The 15,501-nt window shown below is 36.9% G+C and overlaps 1 protein-coding gene across 3 annotated transcripts in view; it reads left to right on the top strand.

The window, feature by feature from the left end:
* The window catches only part of HHIP (hedgehog interacting protein), a 94,673-nt gene extending 83,626 nt beyond the window's left edge, over window positions 1-11,047 (top strand). The window contains exons 12-14 of one of the 3 annotated variants that reach the window (XM_036100067.2): window positions 855-1,003; window positions 4,208-4,336; window positions 5,166-11,047. In XM_036100067.2, coding sequence (XP_035955960.1) covers window positions 855-1,003; window positions 4,208-4,336; window positions 5,166-5,176 — 289 coding nt within the window. In that variant the 3' untranslated portion in view covers window positions 5,177-11,047. The other 2 variants (XM_036100068.2, XM_036100066.2) reach the window with 2 other exon arrangements.
* Window positions 11,048-15,501: the final 4,454 nt, after the last annotated feature.

The raw sequence follows: 15,501 nt of genomic DNA on the forward strand, positions 1-15,501 counted from the left end.
GACAACCTCTTATGTCAAAAACAGTAAGAACCATAAAAATCTTCTGAAGGCATCTCTAAATGATGGCAGTGGTAGAGCAATTAAAGTCTATGACTTTTTACTTAGCAGATACGATGTTTGTTTCTGTTTGCTAATAGCATTCTTTTTCTTCATAGCATTACAAAATAAAAAATCTGAAAATGTATATATATGGATTATTTTTTGCATAAAGGGTTGAAATTTTGAGTCAATAGTATACACATACACACACACACACAGTACAGAGATATCCCTTCAAGAAAAATCAGTCTGAGACAGGTATTTCAAGAAAAATATGAAATGAAACAAAAATTGATTCCCAAGCTTTTTTAGGCTGCAAGTGCTTATTTAGATGAATGCCTTCAGCTCTGTGATATTACCAAATATGCCAAAAACAAGCAAAAACTATCTCAGATATTGTTCCTAAAAATTTTTATAGATCTGGGAAAAAAACATTTTAAAATATTGATATGTCTTTATTTTAAGAAATGGAATTGCTAAAAAAAAAGAAAGAAAAGAAATGTAATTGCTAGAAATGTTTAGCTACTGAATGGAAAATATCAATATAATTACAGTTTTAATCAATGAATTTTGATTGTGATAAAGTTTCTTATAATGTTTAGTATGTTCTCTGGTTCAAAATTGGTTAGTTAGATTTTGCCTCCCTGGTGTGGATTTTCCACTCTCAGAAAGTTGTCAATCTTTCCGAGCCGCTTAAAAGAAAGGTGTCCTTAGAAAGCAAAGGAAATGCTTTGCAAGCGATAAAAATCACTGGGTTTCGTCCTAATCCTGATTTTCAACCAACATGTACTTGGAACCGTTGTCTTCTGATGCAGACCTCTAATGCCTGAGGAATGCAGGGCCACCGTACAAGCTGCGCAGACATTGACTTCGGAGTGTTCCCGGCTCTGTCGGAACGGCTACTGTACCCCCACGGGCAAGTGCTGCTGCACCCCGGGATGGGAAGGGGACTTCTGCAGAACTGGTGAGTGTTTCTGTTGTCCCCAGGAAAGACTGGGCATGGGACAGTCCTTGGGAACTTAAGAACTTAATGTCAGCTCTTTCTTCTAGAATGATCTACGGTTCAAAATTTAGCCATTTATCATATTAACGCTCAATCTGTTTCTAAACTTGTAAATGCAATCTTTCCCATGTTCCTGTTGTAAACAATGCACTTTTGAAGGTTAATCATAAACATAAGAGACTTTTAAATAACCGAGTCCTTTCAAAAAGTACAGAATGAACACAGCACAACGCGATCATCTGTACAGGCTCTCAGTCCCAGGTTTGAGATTTCACACCAGCCGATGACCTCGTGTTTGCAAAGCCCCTCTCCAAGTGCCAGCATTTTCCAGACACCCCATAAATGCCCTCCCTAACTTTACTGCTTGCTTTCTTGCGGCAGTGCCTGAAAAGCAGGGTTTTTCAGTGGGTGTTATTAAATAAAAGGGGAAAGCGCAATTATCTGGAGGCACAGTATGAGGTTTTTAATTCTTTTTGCCACTCCTTTGTGACCCATCAGCTAGGTGTGCAGCTACTCAGAGACAGCAAAAGAGATTTATTCCAGGGTTACTCTATCCTTTAACCAGGGATTTCCTCAATTACATGCAACGATGTTTACATTCTGCTTGATGTGAAGAAAATTAGATAAATTCAGATACCTAGTTTAAGAAGGTATGTGTTGAAAAATGCATTTTCAGGAGAAATTTTCTTTTCTTTTATATATGAGGTGATGGGTGTTTGCTAAATCTGTTGTGGGAATCATTTCAGAATATACGCAAACCGAACTTTCATGCTTATACCTGAAACTTACACAGCGATGCATGCCATTTATTTCTCAGTAAAACTGGGAAAGATTTCCATAAGGATAAATGCATTTTTAATGCATTTTCAACAACCAGCGTATGCATATTCTTACAAAAGAATTGAGCTCTGCTATCTCAGATATTAAAATATCTCTTGCCAATGAAAATATGTTCCAAATTCATATTTAATATTATCTTTAATGCCTAAATGTTATCTTTCCTTTATTCTAAACATATATTATTTGTTCCAAAAATGATAACCATAACTTGTCTATACATCGTCTAACAAAATGTAGCCAACACTTAAAGTCACATACACAGTATACATTTTAAGCTTAAATTGCTTCAGCGGGGATAACACTACCTGGTTGATTATTACTAGGGTTATATATCTAGGAGAGAGCTATCATAATTAAAGCTCTACCAAAATTAGGTAATTACATCAGTTAAAACAAATGCTTACCTTTTATTGACCCATTCTGTCTTCTTTTTCCATAGTTGACAAAAAAATGAGAATCAGTGTTCAAATGCACAAATATTCTAATTCTTGATAATATATCTTTCTTCTGCTCCTTTTAATGACTGACAATACCTATTCTCTCTGCTTCTTTTATAATAGTGTCCATTCTGTTGTACTTCTTACTTTGTATTTTGCCTAATCTCTTAAGTCACCTCAGGTTATCAGATAACAAAAATTTACTGAGTGCCTTCTGGTAATAGTATGTTAGAACTGAGGGTAACCAAATTATTTTGTTTTGCTTTTTTTAATTTTTTTAAATTTATTCATTCGAGACACAAGAGATACAGAGAGAGAGAGAGCATGAGCAAGGGGAGAGGCAGAGGGAGAGGGAGAAGCAGGCTCCCCACTGAGCAGGGAGCCCGAAATGGGACTCGATCCCAGAACCCTGGGATCATGACCTGAGCCGAAGGTGGACGCTTAAACCACTGAGCCACCCAGGCACCCCATAACCAAATTATTTTGAATATAGGTGGCATTATACATTACATTATAGATATTAATAATAATAATAATAAGTGATATAAATGAAAATAGACATTCTTTGAGATAACATGAAGTTTTATTTCAATAAAGTACTTTAATCTTTCTACTAGTCAGTTTAAATAGTTTGAATATATAAGATAAACCAGAACCATTTTATAAAGGTAATCTGTTCATGATGTTTTTGACCCAAGCAAGAACTTTATTCATATACTAACATAGTTCATTGCCCACAAATTTTTAAAAATCGTCTAGTTATTCTCTAGTTTTTTCTTTTCCATTTGTCAGCCACAGACCCCTGGGTTTTGATTAATGCATTTGAAAAGGTTAAAATAACCCTGTCCCCCAAAAGTGTAAAGAAACGTGTTCAAGGAATTTGATTCTGTCTACAGTGACTGCACATCCCAGATTTATCCCATCAGTAAAACGCAATTAACTTATACAAACCAATTTTATCTCTGTATCTCATTTTAGCAGTAGATCTTTTTTTTTAGAGAATTAATAATTAATTTATTTTTTAGAGAGAGTGTGCCAGCAGTGGGGTAGGGGCAGAGGGAGAATCTCCAGCAGACTCCACACCCAGCGTGGAGCCATGACCCTGAGATCATGACCCGAGCCAAAACCAAGAGCCAGACACTTAACTGACTGAGTCACTCAGGTGCCCCAGCAGTAAATCTTTACATTTCCCACCTATATTGTAGTGGCAAAAATCCTTATATGAAGAGATCCTGTGTGTAGAGTAACCCTGAAAAGGATTGCTAAGAATATCCTTCCCTGGCCAACTGCACTGCCCCAAGAAGGGCTACAAAGTGTAATCAGAGATGAAGCAATATGATGCGCTCCCCAGGAGCAAAGGAAAAGAGGAACCCAAGGGAGTCCCCATGGAAGATATCCCATCGAACCTAACTTGAGAACTGACCGTGCCTTTGTACGGCACTGGAGAGGCTGAAGCCACTAGGCCTCCCTCTCAGGCCAGGCCCTTCCCACATTTTAAGGTCCTACCCTGGAAGAATGGGAACCTAGAGTTACTTGGAAGGCCCTCTGTTGGAAACACCCTAGTGGCACAGAGGTTTGAAAGAGCCGGAATCCTCATTGGAAATAGAGTCAGTTCCGGAAGGGATTGAACTTGTCTCCCATGATCTCTGCTTCCCTGGAAATGTCTCCCATTCTCTACTGAGCTCTAGCCCGCACATAACCGTGGCTCTGGAAATCTTCTTTCCTTCCTGTATTTATCATCTTTTGGATCATTTTGTGACTGGCTACCTCCTCCCCCTCCCTTCCCTTACTCATCAAATATTTGTTGGCCTCATACTCGGCACTGTTTCTGACACACAGAATGAGAGTGTGGTTTTATTGCTTTTTTTTTTTTTTTTTCCCCTCCCAGCAAAATGTGACCCGGCATGTCGTCATGGAGGTGTCTGTGTTAGACCGAACAAGTGCCTCTGTAAAAAAGGATATCTCGGTCCTCAGTGTGAACAAGTGGACAGAAACATCCGCCGAGTGACCAGGGCAGGTATTCTTGATCAGATCATTGACATGACATCTTATTTGCTGGATCTAACAAGTTACATTGTATAGTTTCTGGGACTGTTTGAATATTCCTTTCCAATGGGCATTTATTTTTTATCCTGTCATTAAAAAGAAAGACTGTTATCCTACTACACACTTCCTGTGATTTCATTTTCTTTTATTAATTTAAAAATAATTTACAGAAATGTGCAGATTCTGTGTGTGTATGTTGGCACGTTTGTTCACAAAGGCACGTACACACACACACTAACAACCCCTATACGCGTGGTTGCATAACAGATGGGTTTTAAAAATATATATTTCCTTGTGTGGAGTAATTTACACAGAAATTCCATTGTAAATTGATAACGGAATGTTTATGTCACCAGAAGAGATTATTTGACTTCCCAGGAATTTTCTGTCTGTAATAACCAAAGTCAACTTTAATGGAGTTTTGAAACATTACTGTGCAATCTGATGGATCTAATAAAAAAAAAGGCAATATTTTTATATTAAAGGATTATAATGTGAGAGAATGTTTCAGAACTCCCTGATGAATTTCTAAATGGGCAACTTGATATAAAATTGTAATCTTCATTTGTATCAATGTATCCAATTACAGAATGTTACCCACTTACTTTTTATTGGCAGAGAAATCTGGTTACTCTAGTTTAATCTCAAGATTGTTTTCAAGTGTTTTATAATTAAATCATAACAGCATATTCTAAAATCAATCTTCCTAAAAGGTCTGCTTTTATTATATATTGTATCTAACAATAGGCACTGGGTTTGTGTTACCTATTTATATTTTTTATTTTATTTTTATAATATAGACATCACCTAGATGAAACACCTTTGCCCTGTCCTGTAAAATACTAAAGTTACATTTTTCACCAACTTAATTGGAAAGAAGGGGAGTGAGAAAGCAAACAGTCTTTAATGTGCTGTGGATCTAATCTAGCAATGTATCCTTGTGCCAACATGTAATCATTAACGACGGATGAAAAAGCAAGAAAACAGCCAATCCTTATAAAATTCCAGCATTAAACATATGTAAAGTGCATAGCAAGACTGTCAGTGTATATGTGATTAGAATGTTGCAGATTTCACACTGAACGAACCTCACTGGAGAAGCGCTCACTCGTTTTGAACAAATCTTGGCTATGTAAGCTGTCACTTGTACAAATTTTTTTTAAATAATAATTCTTGCCAAATATGGGTTTTAATGTATATGTTCCTTTAGAACTCAATGAAAATCCTCTTTGGTTAATGTATGAATAAATTTCTGTAAATGTTCTGTTCAGGTTTTTAAAGAAATGCCATGTTTTAATTTAAAGCAGCAAAAAGTCTGATGGACATTTTTCTTAATGGTTTTTGAGGCCAGCTCTCCACATTCGGATCGTAACAAAATTATAAGGCCTCTTTGCACTACGGAGAAAACATCTATCGTGATGTGCACACCCACTCTAGGTTGTCCTATAAACATCTGTTCTTCCAGAATCTAAACTGGAGACTAGTGTAGATTATGCAGCATAGGCTGACTTTCCAAACCTGCTCCTTACCTATAGGAATATGAACCTCAATTAAAAAGAATAAAATCGTGTAACTAGTATTTCTCTATTGTTTTAAGGCGAGAGATTTTCAGTTAAAGCACAGTGAGCGTTTGTGTAGAAAGATTGTTTAAGTACACTGCTCTTGTCTTCCATATATGATTACTTAAGTTTCAAGTGACCTCATGCCAAATGGAAATGGGTTGAGAAACCTTGGTTCAGTGCTTAGTGAACAATAGCCTGCATTAAAAAGTGCATGCATAATTTTGCACAATTTAGATTCAATTGACAGTCTATTCAAAGAAGTCTCAGGATTAAATGAGCATGGAGACCAAATTGCCCTCTTACCCCAGAAAAGGGGTGGTCCCTTCTAGTCACACTAACACTTCATTGGCCCAAGAGTGTGACAAATCTTGCCATGAACCTGCAGTAGCCTGCATCTGGAGGTTAATAGCAGTCTTTTGTCTCCGTTGCTTTCTCTTCATAGCCCTTTTACTGAATTCCATCACAGAAAGTTTTACAATTAAAAAAAAAAAAATGTCCTGACAACCATTTTTGTAAATGGACCTTATCATCTAATCGTCCCTTATTCAACGTGGGTGACATTAACAAAATGTGAACTTCTGGTGAGGGAGCCAGCTGTCTAAATCTGTCAAATTGTGCAGTTTTATTACACATTCTCCTGTTCATAGTTTCACTGAAAACAATAAGGACACTGCTATAGATTCAGCAAAATCTGAAAAATCCGAGGTTTCTTCTTACACAATCTTTCCATCTCTTCCAAAAGAATCTCTCCAAAAGAAAAGGTGTTATATTGCCCTTAGTCCTCCTATTTAAAAATATCTTTATTAAATTGACCAGGCCCAGACTTTTTACACAGTCCTTTCCCAAGTGAAAGAGTTTCAAATGTCTTAGAAAAACATATGTACCCCAGGTGTCTCTGCCTTTTCTATTGTGAGTCATTAGAATAAAAGAGCAAAACCTTCTGAAAGAGAAGATAGCAAGATCCATGGATATTAAATCCGAGCAAAGAAAGTCAAGTCGTTGGAGTCATTTCTTTCTCTTCTTGGGAGAGACGTAAAGAGCAGTGGCTAATTGATGGCTATAAATTTTAAACTCTGTGATCATTTCAAAAACAATCTTTTGACCTTTTTGTTTTCAATCAGATTTTTAAACTATGTGACTGGAGAATTATCTTAAATGCTCCATGAAAGGCAGGTAGGAATTGGTTTCAAGTATGAGCCAGGGAGAAGTGATTGTTTTGTCATGCGAATGGCAACATCTACTTGGTTCTTAACGCACACAATCAGAATGGAGAAAAATGTCCTTGGCATGAATGTAGATTTGTGAGATAAAGATAAAATAAAGAGATAGAAAAATGTACGGTTATCCCTTTGTCCATTCTGGAGCTTAAGCTTTGGGTGTCAATTTAATGTGAAGGGCTGTTAAGGTAGTTATAAAGGGTTGGAGAAAAACTCTATACCGCCGCTTTTGCCAAACTCTTGTCCTGGTTAATAGAACCTGTTTTTCTTGCCAGTTAGTTAAGGTAACGAGAAGAAAACTTAATTGGCACATCATTAAACTGAAAAGAAGGAAAGAGTTAAAAAAAAAAAAAAAAAACTTTGTGTGATGATAAGAAGTTCCATCCATACCTTTTCTTCTTGGAATTTTTTTTCAGTGTGGCTACTGTAAAATATTTTATCACAAAGAATACTCAGAAGTCTTCTCAGATTAATGGACTATATCATAAGGAACAGAGAAACCTACACATACCAAATACACACGCAACCTAAATAGAAAACCATTCCCTTTTTCATTTATATACTTCAGAGCAGGCACCTCTTCTCTACTGATTTCTTTGAAAACGATTACATACCAATTTATTAACAACTTTAATATGTTTCTTTTGATATTGCTTTTATCTCTGAATCATAAACTGTATAACAAGCCTACCAGGCGTAAGACACGAGGTTAGATGCTGCATCATCTAGGGTCTTTCAAAGTACACATTAACTTAAACTTAATTATTAGTCTAACATTCTTAACTTTGAAACAGAAAACAGAAGCCAAACCCCAATTTTTAAGTGGAAAAATAAGGTATACCATAGGCAGATGTAGTCGGCTGATCAATAAATTAAAGTTTTTTATGTCTCTATAGAATGCTACCTATAGTATTTATCTCTACCCCCCCGTCTCTATCTCTCTCTCTTCTCCCACCTACCCCCAATGTATCCTTCTTCCATTTAACCTCTTCCTTCTCTTCCATTTCTATTGGTTTTGAATAAACAGATATGTCCTCAGTACACCCATAATGAAGATGTCCTGTGGTAGGTTGTGATTGATTTTGCTCATTACGACCTTTTCTTTATTTTCCTAATAGATACCCTCTCCCAATGTCACATTTGCTCAGACGCTATATCATGAAGAACAGTAGACAAATATGAATATACTAAATTGATCTATTACAGTTACTGAAAGAAATAACCAAAAGCATAAATGACCACGAGCCTGGATGCTCCAGTTCGGCTTGCGTGCCATCATTCATAAACAGGAAAACATAAAGAATATCCCAGGCAAGAGCTTGAGCTAACAGCAGGAAAAGTTAGTAGCCATTTCCTATTCAGGCATGACCATCTCTATGGAGTCTATTTTGAAGAGGATTATTCCAAATCTCTTCTTTGCCCACCTCTGGGATGAGACTTGAACTTGCAGAGAAATTAGACCAAAGTTCCATGCCCAGAAAATGTACATATTTCTGTGTCTCCCATAGGAAGTTAGTGGGCCCATTATTGTGAATGCTGGCAATACTTTTTAGGAAGTTCCTCTAGAATATCCTAAAGAAACATGTTTACTATCTTACATTCTTTCTTTTCATCACGCTAACCCAAATTAGTCATGCCTCTGGTAATTAATGATGTCAAAGAAGGTGGAAACCTAAGAACAGAAGCATTTCGATATTAAAAACACTAAAAACACGACCATAAGACCTGCCAAACACTAATCCTAGGGAATTTCAACACTTCTTTCTCTTAAATGTCTTCTCCTAAGTTTTGGAAATTGTTTTAAAGCTGTTTAGGAGAGCAAGCTGTATTCAAGAGAGCATGAGTGTTGTCGTGCCATGTTCTTCTCAATCAGAGCGGTACTTTCCCTAGCTGCTAGGAAGAGGTGCATTCCTCTATCGGATCAGCACTTTTCTTAAAATCTCCAATTACATATGAGCCCAAGAGACACCCATCACTTACCTTGCATTCTTTTGTAAAGGTCCTATATAAGTGGGTTGAAAAAATAAAAAATAAATAATGGATTCCTCATATCAACATAAAGCCTTAAGCCTAAAACTTGTTATTGCTTTTTTTTCTTGCCAGACTACATATTGACTTACCAAAAAAAAAAAAAAAGGTATCAATTCAACATGAATTCTAAAGTTATATCTCATTGTATATCACAAAGTCAGACATCAAGTTTCAGTCGGGATATTTTTTTGCATTGATTATACATTACTTAAAATCAAAATACATGTATAAATATGCATGCAAATTAACAAATGTTTGGGGAGTCATCTCAATTGACTATAACATTTTAAGTTAAAAAACACATTTTAGCACATAGGATAGAAAAAACAGAACATTAACAGTGATGGGAAATTCATAAAGGATAAATTTAAAATAAGCTTTGTCTTCACAGAAGCTAATTCCTGTACATTTCCTTTTGCACTAAAAAACAACTAGCCAATACTTTCCATTCACATGAATAATTTGTTGTCAGGTTTGGCGTAGCCTCTACCCAAAATATATGTTGGATATTTATTTACCTCATTCTTAAAATCTGAGACATGCTTTTCCTAGAATAAATGAAGATTTCATGCATAGTAGAATCCAATATTATTAATACATCAATATATTCTATTCATTATACTATTGAGAAATTGATTGACAACCTTATGGAAAGTCAAGTGTTTTCCTTCTCTCATATTCACAGGACATTTTTAGACCAAGAACCATGTAGTAGCAAGGTAAATGATACAAAGGTACTATGGAATTTGGGGGGTGGGCTTGATTCCCTAGGCCATGTTAAAGAAGACTATTAATTTGAAAGAAACCCATCTAATTCAAATGAAAGAATTACCAAATCATTATCATCGATAAGCATAAAAGATATCTGAAAAGAAACTCCTGTGTCTTTCCTGGTTTTATCTGTGATTAACTTTGTCCACTTTTAAAGAATAGTTAACTTTATCATTCTTTCAACATGTGTTAGTTTTCCTAGCTGTTCATTTTCCTCTGAGTTGTGGACAAATGGGACAATTTGTCCATAACCTTATTCACAAAAGATACCAGAACAAATCCTTGCTTGAACTTCTGTCAAGAGGTGGAAAGCTGTGGGAGCAAATAGCAAAAGCAGGTACATGTTGGAGGGAGCAGAGTTAATACAGGTACTAGTTGGGATTCCTATAAACGTGCTTCTGAAGAGTAACATGCAAAGCCATTGGCTCAGATAATCCCTCTAAATTTGACTTAATCTGATTTATTTAACCCAGTTGTTATAACATGCAGTTCTCTTTGATCAAGCCTCTATTATTCAGCTATCCTTCCATCCATTAATTCCACAAATATTTATAGAAGTGCCTAGCATGATTATGTGCTATAGAAAAGGCAAGGACGTTTACTATGGGGGATTGTGAGCCCAGTGGGTATGATGAACATGTTTGAAGCAAAAGACTATAATCACACCCAACCAGCTCCAATTCAGCTCAACTTTAGAATCCAGCAATAATAGTACAGATGGCCTAAAGTACATCTGTGTGTATCTGTATGTGTGCACACACCCATGTATATATATTTATCTATCTGTACAAACACTACATATGTATACACACTATCTATGTAATATATAATATATGTATAATGCATATAAATTCTAACAAGTGTATTTGTGTTATCTTTAAAATAGAACGATTGTATCTTGAAGTGGTAAATGCAGAGAATTGGTTTTTATTGTTGATCTGTGGATTTAATGATTTTTAGGTGAAAAGGATGTTTAAGTGTACAATTTCTTTTCTTAATTTAATATATTTATGTAAATGCATGCCTGAAATTTGGTTAGATTGGCTGTGTTTTGTGTCCTTTAACATGATCAAATGTATTAAACTTTATCTTATGACCTGATATACATGTGCTATTCTAAAATTCTTTTTTATTTTAGTATTTAAAAGTTTTTCCTAAATATTCATACTGATGATATAAGCGCTTATCTTTAAATATTCTATACCCAAACTACTTCTTCAAAATATTCTTGCCTTTTGCCATTTTTCACGTTCTAATTTTAAAACTTTATTCCCCAAAGTATATGTCAATGTTAAGGATCAGTTATTGCATATATATATATATATATACACACATATATGCATATATTGGAAAGCCATAGGATGTTATGCTGATTTAAATGTATTCTACATTGTAAATGACTTAAATCTGATCCTTTTAAGCCAGTTAGAATCACTAAGGGAACATGTACAAGAGCAGTTGAGAGTGTTGAGTGCCCACACTGAAGCAAAGAAGCACATAGAAGGGGTGAGACATGAGAAAAGGTGATTGCAGATACCCCCAAAACTTTGGTGCCCACACTGAAGCGAAGAAGCACATAGAAGGGGCGAGACATGAGAAAAGGTGATTGCAGATACCCCCAAAACTTTGTTGACCTGGCCATGTTGCTTTCAGTGGACCTCAGCAAGATTTATATATGGTCAAATATGCTATTTTGAACAAAAATTTTAAATCTGCCAATATTCTTTAGAAGAGCAAAATGATTTCATCTGGGTCTCCTTTCTTCCTGAATAAATACATCTCTTTGACTCTCTGAGAGGAAAAGCTGCTTCTCCCTAAGACATGATTATTTCTAAGAGAATAAAAAGTGTTATAAGGTGCTTATTCATAGACAGTCCCTGAGATCAGATTTGTCTCTCAAAGTTTTAAGTTAGGCAAAAATCACCCCATGAAAAGTATTCTTGGGGCGCCTGGGTGGCTCAGTCGTTAAGTGTCTGCCTTCGGCTCAGGTCATGATCCCAGGGTCCTGGGATCGAGCCCCGCATCGGGCTCCCTGCTCCGCGGGAAACCTGCTTCTCCCTCTCCCACTCCCCCTGCTTGTGTTCCCTCTCTCGCTGTGTCTCTCTCTGTCAAATAAATAAATAAAATCTTTAAAAAAAAAAAAAAAGTATTCTTTAGTTCATTCCACAGTGGCCTGGGAGAACCCAGAGTTCTGGCTTCCTCAGGCACTGCCCTTCTGCTTTCTGAAGGATGTGTCCCCACAGCTTAGCTCCTAATCACCCTGGGTTTCCTGTGCATGGCTGGTCTTCCCCACCAGATTATAAATCTCCTGAGGATATCTTCTACTTTTATAATCCCTGACAGTCCTAGAGCAGCTCCTGCATAATTGCCATAAGGAAAATAATCATACATAGGTAACAGCCTAGAGACTCGAGTGTTTCTTGCAATCTCTCTGGGTTCCCTCCCTCTCCCTTGATTGGCTTCTGAACTCTGCCATCATCAGTGTAATCAATTCCCCTGCATTAAATGCCCTTTGTTGTGGACACTTGAAATGGTTTCTGTTTTCCTTTTTTAGAACCTGATACATGTATTCACAAGAGTGCTTCAGACACAGATGAGGAGAGATAACATAGTGGAATTACACAGGGACATGCTGAGATCTCCTGTAGGAGAACACACTCAGAAATCATTGCCTTGAATCCCAACGTGATCACAGGAAGATGTAATCAGAGACATCCTACCTCCAAACCTGATACAAACCCTTAGATTATTTAGGCAGCTACAGATGGAAAATGCCATTACTCTCACAGTTGTCATTAAGAATTTTCATACCTCCCATATGTACTATGAGCTTCTTTAAAAAAAAAAAATAGGCAAGACAAAACAAAACAAAAAACTATCAGCTTTGAGTTTTGTCTAGGAGTCTGATAGCTAATGTAAGAGATAGTTCTTTGAACTTGCTTCTTTGCACTTTTATTTTTTTCAGATTTTTTTTAGACTAATGTACTAGTTCCAAAGGAAGTGCAACCTAAAATAGCAGCTACACTTAGTATCTCATTAGAAAAAAATTCAGTTTTTCGTATTTGGAGTCCCAAACAGGTCCCTCTGGAGATTAAATCCTACCATCATTCAAAGAAATGAGAAGATAAAAGGAAGAAAAACAACTTGGATAAAATATTTCTTCTGCATTTCCATCATTTGATTTATGTTTGATTTCTATACAATATTTTCGATGCTTAAAACAAACAGAATTTAAAAGAGGAAAAAAGGGGGCAGGAAGAGGGAAGGAGAAGCCTGGGTAGCTGCTGACTATGAAACTCATTCTTCTTGGGAACATGCCCACATCAGAAACTACTCGAGCTCACTCTTGTAATTTAATAAGATGTTGTCAGATCCTTTTGACATATTTATAGCCTTATAATTAAAACTACTTGATGCAAAATCCATGTGCTTGATGTAAAGCAATTTATATTATCATAGACACTGTGTTCTATGATCTACAGCTACTAAAATCCATGCATGCCAGGTGGATTGGCAGCAACCCTGAGCTAGGGCTGTGAGATGTGGATCTGGGCTTGTGTCTCTAATTAGCCAGGTGACACATAAGTTTCTCGCTGCACTGGGACTCAGTTTCTTTATATATAAAATGAGAGACTTAAGTTCCATCTGGCTTTAACAGGTATTGCTACTAGATGTTACTAATCCCAGGATTCATGTGGATTGCAGATCTGAAATTGGTAAATCTTAGAAGTCTGTTAACTACCCATTTCATTAATTTGTGGTGGCTAAATAATTAGAAAAGACGCTCTTAGTCATTTTTCTCTAGTCTCCCAGCCTCTTCTCCTCCTACCTTCTGTGGTTCTTTGTTGTTTTCTCTGATGTGTTCTTGGAATCAATGTTCTTGGTTCATTTTTGAGTCCTTTCATGTTTCCTACAGCTTTCACTCTAAATTTCTAAACACACTATCTAATCTCTGGCCATCATTTGCTTTGTGCTCAAGAAATACACTGTTATAGGGAGGCTACCATTCCCTCTGGGGTCCTTAATGTCTAGTTTTGCTGTCAGAATCTGTCAGAAATATTATTCTCTCTTCTGTGAACTGGATTCTCAAAAAGACTGCTGCAGGCTCCCTACCTTCCAGATAGATACCATATTCTAAGCAGATGCAGGGCATAAATGCCTAATAGACATCATCTAAAAGCAGACAATTCATGATACAGAAAGGTCAGCCTTAAAAATAAAATAGCCAGTTACTTAACCAGCAAAAATGAGTTTATTTGAGAATAGCAGAGGAATTACAATTTGGGACAGGCAAAATATGGTGAACCATAGACAAGTCCAAAGAACAAAGGAGAAGGGCTTGCTTTTATAGGAGAAAGAAGGGCGTAGGGAGGGATTGTTTTGAACAAAAGTTATGTGATAGTTCTAAACCATGACTGTAAGACATGAAAGTAGCCAGCTGAACAAACCAAAGAATCATGGAGAGCTGGGTGAAATCTGTTGTAATCAGTGCACTTGTTCCCTGATCTTGTATAATTGAGTTTCTACCTCTACTGTCATTTATTCAGATACAACAGGTGGTATTAGCTATTACACAAATGCCTCTTTCTTTAGCAAGTAGGTAACCAAGGTCTATGAGATTGTCCAAAACCACCTTAGCCAGTGAGTCAAGTGATCGTTGTTGGACTGCTACTGCTTTGGTTGTGAAATCGACTGGCTCTCTTAATGTTGGGGAGAGATTTCTAATCATATATGTTCACTGGCACTTACTCTGACCCAAGGAAGAAAGGCTGTCCCAACTGAGGCAAACCCAGGGTCATGTGTGACTCCTGGAAGTTCCCGTTTAAGATGGCCATGGAGGCTTAATGGGGTGGACCAATGGGAGGGCCAATGGGAGGCTTCTGAGTTGTTATGGATATTAACAGGGACAGTTACATGTCCTAATAAACATTGACCTCCAATTCACCAGCTATCTAAACATTCATATGCCCATGAAAATGCCATCCACCACAGACAAAAATGAAGCCAGGTGGAGCACAGAGGATCCAGCTAAGGTCTGGTCATTGAAAGATCCATTAGCTGAAATGTCCTGATTGACCTTTAAACAAGGGGCCAGAGGAATTGGGACAACATTCTGTGAGGTACCATCCACTCCTAAAGTGGCCTTTTTAAAAAGCCTTGCAAAGAGGAGTTAGCCCTTTGCATTTCCCTTGGTGCGGTGGGACAGATCATATTTAAATAAGGAAAAGAACATGGGGAACCAAATATCATACAATTTTCAGAAGTGGAGGTGTTCAGTTGAGCTAGTATAGTAATGACTGGGGAGAGGTTGAAACAAGGTATGGGAACACCTAGCTGTAGTGTCCTAAGCCAATAGTTAACATTCATAGTCTTGCAGGTATAATTGACAGCGACAAGGGGGATTAAAGAGAGATTGTTACAGGTAAGGCCAAGAGGACTCTGACATCATGCACAGATTGGAGTCTCTGGTGACAGATCCAGCAGTCAGAAAGTATCCCTCTCTCCCTCTTTTTTTCTTCTCTCTCTTTTTTTTAAGCAGGCTCCATATCCAGCAT

Source organism: Halichoerus grypus, chromosome 3, assembly GCF_964656455.1.
Source record: "Halichoerus grypus chromosome 3, mHalGry1.hap1.1, whole genome shotgun sequence".
In the NCBI taxonomy this organism is placed as follows: Eukaryota; Metazoa; Chordata; class Mammalia; order Carnivora; family Phocidae; genus Halichoerus; species Halichoerus grypus.